This window comes from Oncorhynchus mykiss, chromosome 13, assembly GCF_057628025.1.
Source record: "Oncorhynchus mykiss isolate SJ-2025 chromosome 13, ASM5762802v1, whole genome shotgun sequence".
In the NCBI taxonomy this organism is placed as follows: Eukaryota; Metazoa; Chordata; class Actinopteri; order Salmoniformes; family Salmonidae; genus Oncorhynchus; species Oncorhynchus mykiss.
The window spans coordinates 38,563,958-38,583,705 of record NC_143034.1 but is presented as its reverse complement, the minus strand read 5'-3'; the positions used below and the strand labels follow the sequence as shown (position 1 = coordinate 38,583,705).

The window sequence follows — 19,748 nt, the reverse complement described above, 5'->3', positions numbered from 1 at the left end:
ATGTTACAATGAGGTGAAATAAAACTTTCACCAAATTACACTACCCAAAAGGGACTCATTTCATGTAACGACTTGGCTCGATTGAGTGTAATTTAAATGGAGTTTAAATGCACTGTGGAAGAATGACTTTTCAAATATTTTATTTTCATTTTGGAGATACTTCATTTTGGAGCAAATCCTTGTTCTTTGAAAACCAAAATCTAATTTGTTTTTATTATTTTTATTGAAGAAAATACACACACTCAAACTATTTTGTATACAAATCCAAAACTTCACACAACATGCTTTTGTAAGGTTTCCTTTTGTTGAAATCTGGTTGAAGCGAAGTCAGATAATCAGATGACATGACGACATCAACAACCCTGGGAAAAATGAAGACTATATAGGTTGTTGTTGAACCAACATCAGATTACAACCAGGTGCAAAAAGTAATGTAATCCTTCTTTTATCAACCTGACCATAATGTCAGTTTGTTTGTCTTTTCAACCAATTATATCCATCTCTTCACGTTGAAAAAAAATACATAAACTAGCTCAGATCATACTAAACCTGATTTTAAAGCTCATTTCCTGCAATTCTACACATTTTGCCAGGGGGCAGACAGAAACATTTGCAGTTTTATAGCAAATTTCATGCTATTCTATACATTTTGCCATGAGGCTGAGAGAACATTTCCGGGGGCCCCCAACCAACGTGTTCAATAGTTTTTGGGGGGAGGACACCCTGGAGGTTAGGGCCCCAGGGCATGTGCCCTGCATACTCGTTCGGTAATCCAGCCATGGGAAAGGCACCATAATTTGGTTGCCATCTGGTCAGATGATTTCAACTATTTAAAGACGTTAATCAGAACACAACCTGACCTCAACCAGTTTTTCCCACTGGCTTAGATTACAATTTAATATGGTTGACCTTGTTGCCCTGCCTAAAAACCTTTTTGAACAAAAAATCTTACAGATTGTTTTTTGAATACACATTACCCATAATCCATGTACCATTAGGGTCCGTTAGCACTGCATCAATTAGAAACCAGTCCGGAAGGTCTCTTGTATAATTATGCAAGTCTGCGTACCATTTGAACAAGTTGATATTTTATGTCTATTTAACCTTTTTGTACGTTTTTGTAAGTGTCTTTTTCTGACGGTTACAGTATGTCCATGAAATATGTTAAAGAACGTTTTTCTCAGGTGTATGGTAAGAATAAAAACCTGAATACACAAGGACCCTTCAAAACCACAAGGCCAGTTCACCCATTCCCTGTGCCAGTTGTATTTCCTTGTCATGGATTACCGGAAAAGAAAACAACATGTCGATTTATACTTACCTCGCCAATCACGTTTTACCAGCCTTATTTTTGATTTCATTGCAAGTGCCTAGTACGGCAGGCCTCGCTATCGCAAACATGTCAAGGACCCTCGATTTATTTGCCCTGCGACCTCTTCCTTGACATAACTGATGCATTTGCTCAACCTATCACTTAAAAGTACAGTATGTCAAGTTGCACTCACCCAGAGGAGAAAAAGCGAGGGTGCCATGGGAACAACAAGCGAAGAAATAAAGTGGTGTTTTGGGGTAAGCACAGTTTAGGATAGTCCTTACTTCTGTTGTTTTTTTCTTACTTCGTTTCTGTTCCGAACTCCTCCTTTTTTTGTTGAGCCATATTTATCCCCTTTCCTTCGTTGTGCGTTTGTGTTTCGTGTGCTTGATGAGACCATCTATATTTTGTGTTATTCATTTTGCATTTTCCAATGGTGATTTATTTTTTCCGAATTTTAGTCAAATTGAGTGTAATGAAATTTGATCGTGTCCAGGCATTTTCCCAGGTTCAATGTGTTTACATACTAGAAGAACATGTGCCGTACTTGTGCGTGTTTTTAATGCCATTGTTGAGGAATGCGTGCTCTGTGCCTCGATTATGAGATAGACGGAAACCTACTCTCATTTGCTTCCAATCTGGCAACCTACTTAACTGTTTTGTAGAATACTGTCTTCTATCATTTTAACATACTGTAACGCCTCTGCTGTAATGGCAACCATAGAGTCTTCCTCTCCCTGTTTCTCTCTGGACTACACCTGAGAGCCCTTACAGCATGCACACAGGGAAGGAGAGATGTATGACAAGATATGTTCCAATACTCCATATGGATCCCTTTTCTTGTCTCCTTCTTTTACCCTCTTATCAGCTGACCTGAAAGGTACTGGATAGTTGAGCTCCCAAGCCCATAACTCTCAACTATCTAATCCTTTTAGAATACTGGTGAGGAAGGGTAAGAAGGCAAGGAAATGAAGCCGTTTCATGAGAGTTGGAACGTGAACCAATTACTGGTTTATAGTCTGTTAGCATGACCTTGTTGTCCCTCCCCCTTCCATCCTAATGCCCCTCCTTCTGTTTTCTGTTTGGTCTCTTCTGCAGCTGGAGGATGACAGGCACCACCCGAGGCCCAATCAGCTGCGGAGGCTGGCCTCCTACGTCTTCTCATCATCCACGCTGGAGACGGAGCAGTACCCGCACCCCGGAGGGTCCTTCATCCAGCGGAGCCGCTCAGCCGAGAGCAGCCCCGCTCACATGAACTCTTCCACACACCGGCGCCACGCTCCCCTGCAGAGCCCTGGCAGCCCACGGAGCAGGCACTCGGTCCTGAACGTGTCGCGCACGCAAATCCAGCAATTGCTTGCAAAGCTCATGAATAAGAACACAAGCTGAGGGGGGGCACTCTGCATGCCACAATGCATTAGCGTATACTCGTTTTCACCCATTATGTACATACACAGGGACATAATCGCAGTTTGAAACCCAAAGAGCCCTATTTTGACGGGTTGGTTAGAACACAAACACATGCACGCTTGCGCACACATTATCTTTCAGACACACACAAACATACAAACAAAACACAGTTCAAACAACTCACTTTAATTTAACTAACTTTAAAAAAGTGAATAGGAAGAGAAGAAAAGTGCTGATGGCAAAATATTTTTCACTTAATAAACTCATAAAAGTCTGCTCCTTGCAAAGTCAGAGTTGCACGTGCAATTTGAGTAAAAAGTGATGGAAGTGTAAACTTGAGGTTTCCCCTTTCCCTCTTCATCATTTATTGGTACCGTGCGGAGGAGGAGTCACAAAACCGAGACTGTTAAGAGACTGTTCAACTTCATTGCATTCTTTTTCCATTCATGCTGCAGGCTTGAGGGATTGTCGTCGAATGCAGGTCATGTCGGCAATGCGTAGCTAAAGGAATTCAGTAACGCTTTTGGTAACACTTTGCTTAAAGGGGCAATCTATAGATCAAATCAAATGTATTTATAAAGCCCCTCTTACATCAGCTGATATCTCAAAGTGCTGTACAGAAACCCAGCCTAAAACCACAAACAGCAAGCAATGCAGATGTAGAAGCACGTGGCTAGGAAAACTCCCTAGAAAGGCCAGAACCTAGGAAGAAACCTAGAGAGGAACCAGGCTATGATGGGTGGCCAGTCCTCTTCTGATCAAACAATAACAAGGCGGACACCCCACCACTGTTTTGGTAAACAGCTGAGGGATGGGGATGAAGTACTTTTCTTGAATTCCTAGACAGAGCTATAGATGCAAGGAATGAAGATCCATGATATCAAACTTGTAGTTTTAGCCATGTTTGGATGCTGTTTAACAATTACATTGTTTACAAACAATGGAGTAAACCAAGCTTATATGTTGGCTTCTGATGGGGTACGACAGTTGAACTGAGAAATTATAAGTTATATTCTTTAAGAATCAATGGGTATATATTAAAATGGATGTACCAATCGCAGTTTGCCTGTGCAGGTATAATGCGTTATGAGGTTATAATGCATTATGAGGAGGTTATAAGGCATTATGATGAGGTTATAATGCAATGTAAGTTATTATAAAAGCTCATACATGCTTATAACTAGTAATAAAGCTTTATACCTGCAAGCTACAAGTTAAGAGTTACCACACTTTCCTTAAATAATATTTCCTTGTAAGACCTATGTGCACTGTCATGAGAATGACATATAGATGTCATAAGCAGTTACTGCCTCTAATGATAGCTGACTTTAAGCAGTCATAACAGAAACTGTGAGTTAGGTACATACTAGCCCAGCTACTTTATCAACGGTGCCATAACAATGTAGAGTCATAAGTTGTCCTTGTTTATCCCAAGGCGTCAGTTATGTCATGCTCCTGACACTGTTACGAGGGTCTTGTGACAAAGCATTAGAGTTAAATTATTCCCCAGAGAAGGCATGTAATGCAGTAGAAGTGCTCTGCAGTCTACACACTGATCTTGTGTAGCTTGGTCCCAGATCTGTTTGTGGAGTCTTGCCAACACTTATGATCATTGTCACGTCCGTAACCATAAAAATGACCATAGTTGGCAAGACAGCACAAACAGATGTGGGACCAGGCTAGTTCTTGTGGAGTGTAAACAGAAATATTTCCGCTTCTGTATGTTTATCTCACAGGGCGCTATATTCTATATGTCTTATCTTGCTTTTGGTGTACTTTATAGAGGTGTTTTTTGTCTGTCCGTTGCTGGCATATCCATGCTTTCTATGCGTTGAAATGCTGGAGCAATGGGTTAGGCAGGCTTTTGAAGGGTGAGGATATTAGGTGTGGGGTTTTGCAATAGGAAAACTCCCTTTCTCTAATATTCAGTGTCATGTTTTTACGACAAGCGTTATCGTGGTTGAGTTCAATGTACTGTATAGATGTACAATCTTAATTTGATCACTCTTTTGTTGCTGAGAATTTAAACGTTATGTATTTGAGTTTTTAAAAAGGCTTGTTGCTACAGTAACATGATTCGAACGTTATGATGCAAGAAATGGTGAAACCTCCTTTCATATAACTGTTCTTAATTCAGTTACGTGACATAGCATTTATTAACATGTGCTACAATACATGACAAACTGCTCGTCGAACATCTCATTCCAAAATCATGTGCATTAATATGGAGTTGGTCCCCCCTTTGGTGCTATAACAGCCTCCACTCTTCTGGGAAGGCTTTCCACAAGATGTTGGAACATTGCTGCGGGGACTTGCTTCGATTCAGCCGCAAGAGCATTAGTGAGGTCGGGCACTGATGTTGGGCGATTAGGCCTGGCTCACAGTCGGCTTTCCAATTCATCCCAAAGGTGATGGGTTTAAGGTCAGGACTCTGTGCAGGCCAGTCAAGTTCTTCCACAACGATCTCGACAAACCATTTCTGTAGGGACCTCGCTTTGTGCACAGGGGCATTGTTATGTTGAAACAGGAAATGGCCTTCCCCTAACTGTTGAAAGCACAGAATCGTATAGAATGTCATTGAATGCTGTAGCGTTAGGATATCCCTTCACTGGAACTAAGGGGTCTAGCCCGTACCATGAAAAACAGACCCAGGCCATTATTCCTCCTCCACCAAACTGGCATCCTGGCATCCGCCAAACCCAGATTCCTCCGTTGGACTGCCAGATGGTGAAGTGTGATTCATCACTCCACGCGTTTCCACTGCTCCAGAGTCCAATGGCGGCGAGCTTTACACCACTCCAGCCGACGCTTGGCATTGTGCATGGTGATCTTAGGCTTGTGTGCACCTGCTCGGCCATGGAAACCCATTTCATGAAGCTCCTGATGAACAGGTCTTGTGCTGACGTTGTTTCCAGATTCAGATCACCCCAGTAGTTATTTCACAGTTGTCTGAAGTTTGTTTGGTCATAATGTGAAATCACGTCACCGTCTGGAATCGGTAGCAAAGCTGCTATGTGTGAATGTTGACGGAGGAAAACTTGCACGTATAAAGTAATACCCAGAGAGACGGTGGTTTTCCTGCTTGAGATAGAAGTTGTCTCTAACCACAGATCTAGGATAAGATCACCCAACACTGAATCCTATCCTTAACCATAAGGAGGGTAGACCCTGGACCAGTGGTTAGGGTGGTTAGGGAGGAGCTGTGATGTTAGGCAGGTATTATGCAAACAGCTGTGTTTTATGAAATGAAATCTGGTTCCAAAGTAGTTCAGGCACTTACAGTTTAAGCTCCATAGAATGGCATCTCTGCCATTGCATTGGCTCAGCTCTTCAACTGTATCATTGTTATAGATAGATAATGCCAGGGTTTGGATTGCACTGGGGGGCTTTGTCTTATCTATCTTCTTGCGGAATAGCATAAACCATTTATTCGAATGGCATAACCATTCATTAAAGTAGCCAAAGTTAGCCAACAATGCCATTGGAATTCTGTGGGTTTTGGTGTGCATTTTTGCAGTGAAGTGAGCTACATACATATATCCTGTATATCAGGATCGACTGTTGTATGTGACAGTATATTTGTGTAGATAAGTCATCAACATAGCACTTCTTTCTCCATTGTTCGTTGAGTACTGTACCTCACTGTTGCACTTTATAAAGGACTTAACAGGAGAACATGGTCACTATTGGGCCCAGGTAGAAAATATTGATGCAAAAGATGAGAAACGCAATAAATAAGATATGCTAAGGGTGCTTGGGGGAAAAAAATGTTATGCCATTTTGAAGAAACAAGGTTAAGAGGAAAGGAGACCAGGGAGAGTATTGGTTATTTCCACACTCATTTTATGCCACTTTTTTTTTTTATGCCAATGAGGTAACAGACCCTTAAGTGGGTAGCAGTTCTAATGTAAAGGGCATGCATTGTAGATGTAGCCAAGTGAAAAAATTTACAGTATAGAAATGAATTGTATAGAATTACACCTCAGACCCGTGACATCACAGGCTTCGCACTGTATGCTGATTTTGCTCCACACCAAGTTTTTTTGGACGTCTTTTCAACATTTAATGAATGTTTTATGCTGATATTTTACTGATGTCTTCTTGTAATAACCGTGTATCTCTTGGCTTTGTGTTCCCTGTTTTTCTGAAACAATTGTGAGGAGGAACGACACTACTGTATTTCTGAAATGGCATAACCACATGCAGCCTTCTTATTTGGTCTTCTCAATGAGTAGGATCTTATGTTTCTTTTATGATTGCTTTTGTGAATGCGCTAAAGGGCTACGCTTACAAAATATGCACCACTTTTACTTTTGCCAAGCTTTGCATTTAAGACATTTGCATTTACTTAACAGCACTAAGAAGCAAGCAAGCATCCCTCTCTGAATGTCGCCTCTGTCTCTGATTAGAAAAGATAACTGTTCCATCAGTTAATTTCCCGCTGCTTTGGTTCGACGATTTTCTGCAAATCATGCTAGTCGTTTTGTGTGTGTAGCACCACGCAGCGAGCACTACTCAGTGAATGTACTGAGAGTGGATTAGCTGCTAACTCCAAACTTAATTTTGCACATATGCACATTTTTCCTGGACATTATTGGCACTGCTATTAAAAAACATATTGTTTTTGAACTTTTTTGTCCGTTCTCGGTAAAACAAATCTCGCCATAATACGCTCAATCAAAACAGGATGTCAAACATTGTCACTGAACTCTAAAAATAACGCAGGCAATTTTGAAATTGACTTGCAGAGAAATTGTATTGTACAAGACTGTTTTCATATTTCTAACCCTATTTGCATGATATATAATAAGATCAAACTCTGGCTATGAATGTATAGTAGGGTTGTTCTATTAAATGAGTGCCTTTTGCGTCCCTTTAATGTTTTTCCCTTGTCCCACCCGGCTCTAGCGACTCCTTGTGGTGGGCCGGGCGCCTGCAAGCTGACTTCGGTCGCCAGCTAGACTGTTTCCTCCAACAAATTGGTGCTGCTGGCTTCCGGGTTAAGAAAGCAGTGTGTCAAGAAGCAGTACGGCATGGCAGGGTCATGTTTCGGAGGACTCATGGCTCTCGACCTTCGCCTCTCCCAAGTCCGTAGGGGAGTTGCAGCGACGGGACAAAACTGTAACTACCAATTCGATATCACGAGATTGGGGGTAAAAGTACAAAATAAAATAAAACAATTATAATAATTGTGCACTAATATTGAATTCTAAAAGCCTGTTATATTCAATGAAGTACCCTTTAATATAGAGTACATGGACAATTCAATAAGTCTGTTTTATAATATGAATAAAGACGTGCTGAAGTGCCAGCATTTTGAAAGGTCCCTCAAATTCTTCAGAATTTAGGAAGATTTTAACCAACTTAACCCCCAAAAATTCCCAAGTCTACACCATCATTGTAAAGCTATAAGTTATGTTGATTTCTGAAAGATTATTATATATTTAATGTGATCAGTGGTTTATGTGCCTCTGTCCCTCATTTTAAGGTCAACCCTGTTAACTGAATTCTCGTTTGATATGGTGAAACTATTCATTTGGTGAAATCAAGTTATGTTTGACTATACTACTCTAAGGGCACCCAATTGGTGGAACAACCCAGTATTTTTTTTCTGGGAGTTATGTACAGTACATTACCACTGGTAACGGGATAGTCCCAGTCGGTATTAGATAGAACGTCCCGGCCCTGCTCACCTGTGGGGAAAACAACCTGAGGTTACCTAGGTTACCCCATTGGCTCACAGCAAAAATGTGAGCCTTTTCAAACACACTTTTCTTGTCTGCTTGTTTTAGTCAATTACAAAACTACATTTAAGAAAAGTACAATATGTCTAAAGATTACTTTTCAACATTGCCTACTTAAAAACAGAATATTGTAGGGCTTCCCTCATGCCCCTTTTCATGACGGTGCTAGCGGCTGTGTGAGTGAGTGCTAGCTAGCTACCGACCGCGACATTAAGCTAGCCAACACAGACTATACAGCTACAAGTAGTGAATGGAGTTACCAAGCAGACTATATTTAACAAGTTAACTGTCTTACCTGTGAGGAAATGTTTTCCATACACATAGCTATGTGTAGCATACTTGGACACCGGCTCCCCACATTTCCCACTCTCCCACACCAAATAGCCTGAAGCCACAGGGCTCTTCTCGCAGGCTCTATTTCCCAACGTGGGAGCAATGCGAACCATAAATTGGGATTTCTTTTACCTGTTTACATGTACATTGAACAACACAGCAGCTTTTCGGCATGTTTTGTTATTTCTGTATAACTAAAAATCAACGACGAAGGAAAGAATGTTTGTTTTCCCCAATTTCTGGGCGTGCAATTCCTTATTATTATTATTATTATGTGAATATTGACTTGGCGTATACTCAAGGATCAAAAATGAATTTCAAGTTGCAGCGAAGAGGGACTGTGATTCGCACCTTCTTATTTTAATTTATCAGATGGCAAGTTAAACATTCGGTTCACGTCACTGATACATGAGCACATCTTCCATATGTTCTGCATATCCTGTCCTATATTCTGAAAAATGACTTGTTCCACAAGGCTGGGTGTCCAACCTAGATGGCAGTATAGGTTGAGAGATCTGCTGTGAAATCCACAGGACATGGGCAAAGTGTCTGTTGTGAAATATTGTAAACTGTTTACTGCGGCAGAAATCCCTTTTAGCTATGGACTAAGAGTGATTGAAAATGCCATAGATGTGTAACATGTAACATAATATCACATAACATTACACAAAGCCACTGCACATGTAAAGTACACTGTATGCTCAAAGTCCCCTAACCCTTAGGCTTTCAAGTTGAGTTAATATAAAAAGCCTGACTTGGTCTTGTAAACAATTATCACTTGAATTGCAGAGTCATATTTGTCAACCATAGTCTAGAATTTGAAAGAGGGTTTTCAGTCTATAAGTCATTGACTGTGTTGAATGACTTGAATATTTTATGAATCTCCATAAGGAAAATTGACTGAAAATGAAGATGTACCGTAAAACTTCAATTAAACGCAGTCTCAAACAGCCGCCTGTCCCTTTTAATAGCTGGGCAACGGCACACATTTCAGCAAATAAACGCGTGTTTCAAATGAACGTCGGGTCTAAATGAATTGTTTACGGTTACCATGAATTGTGTACAAGGTTTCATATTTGATTTGTTACATTAAATAATTCAGTTATTAATGACAGTCATCCATTTTTGTTGCCAGTCAGCAACTGCTAGCCGTTGGCTGCTAACAGCCGAGAACTGCTAGCTAACTGGCAAGCACATAAACAGTCAACATCGGGAGTACAGACCCCCAGAGAAAGTAAGAACTGCCGAAAATGAACAGTCAAATAGGATAATAATTATTCTGTCAAAGAAAAGTTTTATTTTTATAATTAATTAAGACATGAAACTTGACAGTGTGTAAATGATAACACATTAGTGCAGGAAATGAAAAAAATAACTAGGGTACGGGTATCACTAAATTTGATCATTAACATTTTGAAGCTGAGCCATTTGCTTCTGCTCTGCTGCGCAGTACATATCATGGTGTCAGAAGTGCTTCAACCTCGTCAAATATAAGACAAGACATTTGTTTGAGTCTACAGGAGAGATTACTTTACTGAAAATAATGTTCCTTTGGTTTAGAGTGACGAAAAGTAGCTAGTTTAACAGCTAACTGCTCTCTGTCTCGTCATTGTGCAGAACAGCAAGCAGAGGCTTTGCTATTGACAAAGCACATGCACAGAGCCGCATGCACGGAGTCGTATGGACAGGCATTCAGAGTGCATGCAGCAGCGCAGGGAGCTAGTGACAGAAAGACGAGCAGCTAATGGACAATAACGGAGGAGGTTATTTCTGATTTTGCGTTTGTTTAGGGCCTGAAATTTGGCAGAAACAACCGTTTGGGCTTAAAATGGGTTTAGGTTTACAAAATGTATGCCAGTGCAGGGCTCTAATGTAGGCACACAAATGCCTCGTCTATTACTTGAAGTTGTATAGTACATAGTTTTTCATCTGACCAGATTTGAAAAGTGGATATCCGTACATATTTTTTTGAAAAACAGGGTATAGTTCATTATGTGATTGATTGCATTTGAGGAGATAGATGTTACGAATTTGTTCAATGAAGCTACAAGGACCATGTTTTTTTTTTTTTGGTGTCCTTCAAAAAACACTAATCTCCATTTCAGTAAATTCACATGCACAACCTAAAGAAATGGACAGATTTCTGTCAAAATGTTATAAATGAAAGAGCATTCATCGTCACATTTGGAGACACTGGCTTATTCGTTGTCTCTGTTTGTCAGCTCTTGAAAATACTGGCAATAAAAACAGAGGGCTCATGAGATAGTAGAAGGTACTGTATGATAGAATTGTCAAAGAAAGAAATGGTAGTGATTATAACTGCAGTATTTGTCAAGCGTGATCCATGACTGTCTTTTAGATGTACGATACACTGTATATACATGTCTAAGCATTTTTTTGTATCACAATACAATTGTACAGTCTGCTTGTAACATTTACAGGTAAAAAGCATGTATTTTAAACCTTTTGTAAATCAACAAAACTTATGTACATACAACTCAATAAATATTCCATTCCCAATGGGCAAAACTGGTTGAAATTATGTATTTTTAACATTAAAACTGGTTGAAAAGATGTCATTTTAACCAGTTTGACTACTGAGTTCTCAGTTAATCTGTAGTAGCATGCAAGATAGTTGGTTTTAGTGTGTACTGTGTGTCAAATCTTTATGAAGGGAAACACTTGAAAATTACAAGATATTGGACTGTGTATCTAAAAGGGAAAACTCTTCAAAGCATTTTTGTGCCTTTTCTAAAAATGTATGTAATCTAGACAATCTTTAAAAGCCTGTGAATAACCAAAAAAACATTAAATTGTTTGGGGGGAAAATGCTGTCCCTCGTTTCGTTCTTTATTAATTTATCTTAGATATGTTCACATTACACAATGTTGGGTGTTTTCACAGTTTTGTCCCCATTTACATCATGTGACACGAGCCATATCTTCCAAAATAGTTGTGGTTTTATATTTTTTGCCTTGACCATATTTCCAGCATGCCTCTTGTAAAAGTAATTATTTAATTGCATCTTTTGTAGATGATCATGTCTCTGACTGAGCACAATGGCCTATATCAGCCCTGTCCAGACTTCAGGACCAAGGGCCAGATGGATGAGAAGGAGTATTTCCACATCCTTCCCCAGCTCCAGGTCAAGAGGGCCGACTTCCTCACTGTCATGCTGACCGGCACCCTTCCTCAGCGGCGAACCTTCCCAGCAGCTCTGTCGGCAGAGAACGAGGTCCAGGAGCCCCAGAGCCCGCGGGACGATGATGTGTCCAAGAGTGAGTCATACAGCGAGACCAGCCAAAAGAGCACAGAGCGGAGCCAGGATGGGGCCCCTGACACCCTCATGGCCGGCCCCCGGGAACCCGCCTCAGCCGCAGATGCTGACCCTGACTTTGAGGACGGCTCCAAGACCCTGGTTTTGTTCTCGCCGGGGGATACCCGGAAGTCTCCATCCACTGGGGGAGAACACGTCCTGCTCGAGGTTGACTTCAGGACACCGTCTGCCTCTACCCCTAGGAACGATATGCCTCTGGTGGGTGCGGGCAGCCAGCCAGAGCTCTCCTTCACACTGAGGTCGGACTTGGGGCCATCCACCCCTATCGCCCCCGCATCTCCCCCCTTCACCAAAGTTGAGCTCACCTTTGTCCACATCTCCGAGACTTCCCACTTTAACATCATGTCTTCCAGAGGTCAAACCGCAAAGGAGAGCAGCGACCACTGCGACATCTCAGCCGTTACCCAGGAGGCCTCACCATGGGAAGGAGACACCCGTGAACAGACCGGACATGTCGAAAAGGGTGAGGAATCCCAGAGTCCTTCCAGAGAGCCCCAAGCCCATTCTATCCCAGACGTGACCCCGGAGAATGGTGTCACGCGCACCAAATCGGACGACCGCCCACCGCTGGTCTTCGTCAAGTCTTTGGAGCCTGTCCCGGAAGCCATGTCGCCCATTCTGGAACACAAAACTCTCTCTGTAGATTCCAACAAGGGGCCATTGTCTACCGAAGGTATTGCCAACGCTGAACTACCGCACACCACCCTCAGGCGGAGGATCAAAAGCCGCATCCCGGTTCTACTGTCTGAAGAGGGCACAGGCTCGGAGTGTTCAGCCTCGCTCTCTGCCCGGGCGCAACTACAGAAGAGAGCCCGGAAACTGGACCTGGCACGCCTGGTGGTGCAGAAGCAGCAGGGCCGCTGGATGAGGCTGCCCTCGGGGACATCCTCCTCGCTGTCCTCCGGAAACGGTAGGGCCTCCGAGACGCTCTCCACTACCGGCTCGGAGGAAGACACCCATGCCTCGGACGAGTCTCTGGCCAGGAGGAGGTCCTGTCTGAAGGCCAGCGCAGGGGCTGGAGGGGACCAGGGCCAGACGGAGTGGAACAGCAGGATCCCCAGGCCCGTCACCCCCATCAAGAGGCCCTCAGGGTGGCTGCTGGCCGCCGTGTCCTCTCCTCTCGCTGTGCCAGGATCGGGCATTTGTAGAGATGCATCCACCTTTGGTAATGGGTAGGTAGCCTTCACAACATCATGTTTGCAAACATAACATTCTAACATTGTATTGGTTACAATAGTAAATGAAAAGACCCTTGCTTGTTTTACTATAATTTATGAGAACTCTTCTTTGCGGTGCCAAATATCAAGAGTTTAGCCATTGCCATTTCTGTCAAAGATGGTCTGATTTATCTTGTTTACGACCTAAGCTTAATTTGATTGGCTGAAAGGTGTCCTGTTACTGTAAAGATTTATGATTTTTGTGATAACACTTGAAAATGATGACTTATCAAAGGTTTCCGAGGGGAAGGATTAACTCTTATTCCACCTATTCTCATTTCAGGCTCCAAGTTCAGAAAATAGGACCAAGCACTCTCCCAACCCAGAGGCGGTCTAAACCTCTGCAGACCGGCTCCTCTTCTTCCTCCTGTCCAAGGCCCTGTCCTGTCCCCGCCCAGCCCTGCAGCAGCCCCCGAATGCCCCTGCGCTGCGTTGTTGTGACCCAACGTAGCTTAAGCACCTCCCACTGCAGGTCAGACAGCCCCTCCCCCCAGCGTCTCCATCCAACTAGACAGTCCCTCTCTGTCCGGCCCACAACTGCCCCTCCCCTCCAGCCCAGGGCTGATACTACTACTACTACTACTACTACCAGCATAAAACGGGCCAACTCACAGGACCCCTTTACCCAGGTGTCCACCGCTATGCCTGCCAGAATCCGAGCCAAATCCACGGGCCCTGCCAAAGCGAAACAAAGCACAGGGGACAAGATGGCTGCCGCGAGATAGTAAACAGATTCACTGGGAAGAAACGCATATGCTTCTCTGTTGTCCTCAGAAAGACTCAATGCTTCAAAAAGCTCCAGCCCGGACCCAAATTAAGACTGATGCGGTTTCCCATCTTTTTTTACCTTCTTTGATCCAAACCATGTACAGTGGGGCAAAAAAAGTATTTAGTCAGCCACCAATTGTGCAAGTTCTCCCACTTAAAAAGATGAGAGGCCTGTAATTTTCATCATAGGTACACTTCAACTATGACAGACAAAATGAGAAAAAAATGCAGAAAATCACATTGTAGGATTTTTAATGAATTTATTTGCAAATTATGGTGGAAAATAAGTATTTGATCAATAACAAAAGTTTATCTCAATACTTTGTTATATACCCTTTGTTGGCAATGACAGAGGTCAAACGTTTTCTGTAAGTCTTCACAAGGTTTTCACACACTGTTGCTGGTATTTTGGCCCATTCCCCCATGCAGTTCTCCTCTAGAGCAGTGATGTTTTGGGGCTGTTGCTGGGCAACACGGACTTTCAACTCCCTCCAAATATTTTCTATGGGGTTGAGATCTGGAGACTGGCTAGGCCACTCCAGGACCTTGAAATGCTTCTTACGAAGCCACTCCTTCGTTGCCCGGGAGGTGTGTTTGAGATCATTGTTATGCTGAAAGACCCAGCCACGTTTCATCTTCAATGCCCGTGCTGATGGAAGGAGGTTTTCACGCAAAATCTCACGATACATGGCCCCATTCATTCTTCCCTTAACACGGATCAGTCGTCCTGGTCCCTTTGGAAAAAAAACAGCCACAAAGCATGATGTTTCCACCCCCATGCTTCACAGTAGGTATGGTGTTCTTTGGATGCAACTCAGCATTCTTTGTCCTCCAAACACGAAGAGTTTAGTTTTTACCAAAAAGTTATATTTTGGTTTCATCTGACCATATGACATTCTCCCAATCTTCTTCTGGATCATCCAAATGCTCTCTAGCAAACTTCAGACGGGCCTTGACACGTCTGGCACTGCAGGATTTGAGTCCCTGGCGGCGTAGTGTGTTACTGATGGTAGGCTTTGTTACTTTGGTCCCAGCTCTCTGCAGGTCATTCACTAGGTCACCCCGTGTGGTTCTGGGATTTTTGCTCACCGTTCTTGTGATCATTTTGACCCCACGGGGTGAGATCTTGTGTGGAGCCCCAGATCGAGGGAGATTATCAGTGGTCTTGTATGTCTTCCATTTCCTAATAATTGCTCCCACAGTTGATTTCTTCAAACCAAGCTGCTTACCTATTGCAGATTCAGTCTTCCCAGCCCGGTGCAGGTCTACAATTTTGTTTCTGGTGTCCTTTGACAGCTCTTTGGTCTTGGCCATAGTGGAGTTTGGAGTGTGACTGTTTGCGGTTGTGGACAGGTGTCTTTTATACAGGTAATGAGTGGAGGACAGAGGAGCCTCTGTGAGAGCCAGAAATCTTGCTTGTTTGTAGGTGACCAAATACTTATTTTCCACCATAATTTGCAAATAAATTCATTAAACATCCTACAATGTGATTTTCTGGATTTTTTTTCTCATTTTGTCTGTCATAGTTGAAGTGTACCTATGATGAAAATTACAGGCCTCTCTCATCTTTTTAAGTGGGAGAACTTGCACAATTGGTGGCTGACTAAATACTTTTTTGTCCCACTGTACTAACTAGACCATGACAACAACTTTTACAAGAGGAACCATACGGAACCATCTTCATGAGCTTCCAGTTAAATAGTCAATGTCACGAGGAGCGATGCTACCATGGTGCTATGTGTACACTGTCCACTGGTGCATTGGATACATTTTCCTTTTGTTTCTGAAGTTTGTGGATTCAGCATCCTATATGCAAGAAATTAATTTGAACAAAGTCGGTCATCATGATCCCTTTACAAGCCAAGTTGTAATCTTTCTCAACTCACAAGCTTCTCACACCGATATACTAAGTTATCATCGACAATATTCTGCTCACTGTATATTGCATGGTATAGATATCACAAGCACTTTTGATAAGTTGACTAATGTTAAGGAAATGTACGACACTCTCAATCTTCCAATGGTCTGACGCGATAACCAATTCTGATAGGATGCCAAAATCATTCCCAACTCTGGTCAGATGTGTTAAAAGGTTGGATTATGGGGTAGATTACTGCCAATATTAAGAGAATGCAGAATTAATATTGCTGGCCTCCTTGTTAGTGTGTGACAATGGGCATGCTTTATATCATTCCATGTTTTGTGTGTTTGATTATATTTATGTTCAAAAGTGTATAATATGAAAATTTCTTGACAAATACATTTTTATTTTTTACCTTGCGAAAACAACCTGTATATTTTGTCTTCCCTCTTCTGTTGAACAATGTTGGCCTGTTTTTTTTGTTCGTTTTTTTTTTACGCATGAGCAAAATAGCGTTAACTTTGAGTGATAGATACCTACCTTTTTAATGTTCTGACAATGACATGATTGGTGGATCATTGGAACCCATGTTTTGTGTTTGTATTGGGCAAATGAAACCTACAGTTGCAGGGCACTGAGAAAGTTAAATAATGGTCATGTGGAATGACTAACTCCGGTTTCATTTCTACACTGTTTGCCAGATCTAACCATCGCCCCTAGAAAGAACTACTTCTTGTTTTCATCCTCTCCTTCTAATCAGGGACTTTATTCACCAGGTGAGTGCAATAAAGTACCAGGTAGAAGAAAAGGTTTCGGCCCTCTAGGACTGGAACTGAACCATCCTGGGCAACCTAGTAGGTCTGAAAGGTTCCTTATCAGGATGAATTGACTCAGAGACACGTTTTTTTAAGTGTTTCCACAATTAGGACATTTTCTTTTGAAGAGGTAAAGTTACAGTACAGACGTGTACAAAAACGACATGTTGTTGAATACCATACACAAGATCAAATGGTACATTTCACACAGACACACACGTTTCCTCACAGCAGTAAGTCCAGTCTCTCCCTAGTTTAGGGACAGGCAGCTTCTCTAATTGTCTGTCTCCAATCGTAACGGCCAGGTGTGAAAAATGTTGATATTTTTTTCCATATCAGAATATTCTTGAGCAAGTACATAACCCACATTTGAATATTATTAAATACATTTTTGATCCATTCCAACAAGAAGCAATAGATTGAAAATAATACAAGTTATGTACATAGGAATATGTTTAATTGCAATGCATTGCAGTGTAGTACTGTGCTGAGACTAATGGTCTCTTGGAGTTGCCCTTTTAAATTATGTTATATATGCACTGAAAGCTGAAACTATGAGACCTGAGAGATATCAAGTAGAAGGGAGGCCTCCCTTTCCCCCTGCCCCACTTTTTGAGTTATCCTAGTGAGTTCGGAAAAACTGAAAGTATACATCTTAGAAATAGTTTTCACATACAAAATGTGTCTGAACTCAAAATCAACATGCTTCCCAAAAATAACATGGTCACTGTGGTTATTTTGATTGGCTATTTTTCTGCATTTATCAAAGTCCCATCAAGAAGCCTGATTTTAAGTGTCCATGTAAACAGGATTATTAGGGAAATCATTCTTCTGGCAAAGCATGTAAACGTATTAATCAAACTATTAATCTGAGTGCATGTAAACATACCAAGTGAGAGCAGAGAGAGTTCATGGGATTATTTACATCAATGAAAATCTGAATACCGGAATAAAGGATTTGCGAGAATGAATGAACTAGGGAAATAATGTTCGGTTAGCTAATAAACCAAAGATACTGGAGAGTTGGCAATATTGTATCTTGTTGACACTTGTTTGCATTTCAAAAATGATGGTACAAAAAAGTTTTACAAATTCTTTGTATTTTCTTTTACCAGATCTATTGTGTTATATTCTCCTACATTAATTTCACATTTCCACAAACTTCAAAGTGTTTCCTTTCAAATGGTATCAAGAATATGCATATCCTTCCTTCAATATGTGAGCTACAGGCTGTTAGATTTGGGTATGTCATTTTGGGCGAAAATTGAAAAAAAGGGTCAGATCCTTAAGATGTTTTTAACGTAACCAAGCTCCTGAGGATGGGACAGCCATAGGGTTCTCCCACTACTTCCCTGTAATTAGCATAACTTTGGCGTCATCCTAAGCAAACAATTTTGTCTGGGAGCAATTTTTTGTAGTTTCAATAAACGTTTTCAGCAGCCTCACATGTCGTTATTAACATATTTGGCTGTCACAGCAACAAATTATACTTATTCTGCCACTAATTTGTTACCCGACATTCTTATACTGACAGTAATGCTGTCTGATTATACTTACCTCATTGTTTGTTTACTCCTAGCTTTCTTGCCTGTTAGCTGCCTGGCTAGTGAAAGAAGTTCATCTCGATCTAATTCACTAATCATAGATATGTTGCATAACTATTTCGTCTTTGCCTGTTCTTAGAATGGTCTCAGTATTTAAAATAGTTGATTTGTTGCTGGCTTGCCTATAAACTGAGTATACCAAACATTAGGAACACCATCCTAATATTGAGTTGCCCTCAGAACAGCTCATTGGGGCATGGACTCTGCAAGGTGTCGAAACCATTCCACAGGGATGCTTGCTCATGTTGACTCCCATGTATCCCACAGTTGTGTCAAGTTGGCTGGATGTCCTTTGGGTGACGGACCATTCTTGATATACATGGGAACTGTTAAGGGAGAAAAACCCAGCAGCGTTGCAGTTCTTGACACAAACCTGCGTGCCTGGCACCTATTACCATACCCTTTAAAAGGTACTTAAACCCTTTGTCTTGCCCGTACACCCTCTGAATGGCGTACACACACAATCCATGTCTGAATTGTCTCAAGGCTTAAAAATCATTCTTTAGACTGTCTCCTCACCTTCATCTACACTGATTGAAGTGGATTTAGCAAGTGACATCAATAAGGGATCGTATCTCTCACTTGGTCCGTCTATTTCGTGGAAAAAGTAGGTCAAGTCAAATTTTTATTGGTCATATGCGCCAACAGAGATATACATCCGGCGCTGACAGAGATGGCCACCTCGCTTCGCGTTCTTAGGAAACTGTGCAGTATGTTGTTTTTTATGTATTATTTCTTACACTGTAACCCCAGGAAAGCTGAAGTCTTATTACATACAGCCGGGAGGAACTATTGGATATAAGAGCAACATTACGACCATGAATACGACTTTCCTGAAGCGGATCTTCTGTTTGGTCCACCGGCCAGAACAATGGATCGGATCCCAGCAGGCGACCCAAAACAACAGTGCCGCAGAAGGGGCAGACGGAGTGGTCTTCTGGTCAGGCTCCGTAGACGGGCACATCGCCCACCGCTCCCGAGTATACTACTAGCCAATGTCCAGTCTCTTGACAACAAGGTAGAAGAAATCTGAGCAAGGGTTGCCTTCCAGAGAGACATCAGAGATTGTAACATTGTCTGTATCACAGAAACATGGCTCACTCGGGATTCGTTATCAAAGTCGATACAGCCACCTGGTTTCTTCACGCATCGCGCCAACAGAAACAAACATCTCTCTGGTAAGAAGAAGGGCAGTATGCCTTATGATTAACAAGTCTTGGTGTGATCATAACAACATACAGGAACTCAAGTCCTTTTGTTCACCTGACCTAGAATTCCTTACAATCAAATGCCGACTGCACTATCTGCCAAGAGAATTGTCTTTGATTGTAATCACAGTTGTGTACA

At 41.9% G+C, this 19,748-nt stretch overlaps 1 protein-coding gene across 4 annotated transcripts in view; it reads left to right on the top strand.

Moving 5' to 3' along the window:
• LOC110486076 (tau-tubulin kinase 1) overlaps positions 1-18,245 on the top strand; it is a 50,261-nt gene extending 32,016 nt beyond the window's left edge. For 2 of the 4 annotated variants that reach the window (XM_036940730.2, XM_090196148.1), the window contains exons 15-16: positions 11,834-13,308; positions 13,637-18,245. In XM_036940730.2, the coding sequence (XP_036796625.1) occupies positions 11,834-13,308; positions 13,637-14,078 (1,917 nt within the window). In that variant the 3' untranslated portion in view covers positions 14,079-18,245. Of the gene's footprint in view, positions 1-2,410; positions 7,347-11,833; positions 13,309-13,636 lie in introns of those variants that run through there. The other 2 variants (XM_090196150.1, XM_090196149.1) reach the window with 1 other exon arrangement.
• The last annotated feature ends 1,503 nt before the right edge of the window (positions 18,246-19,748 follow it).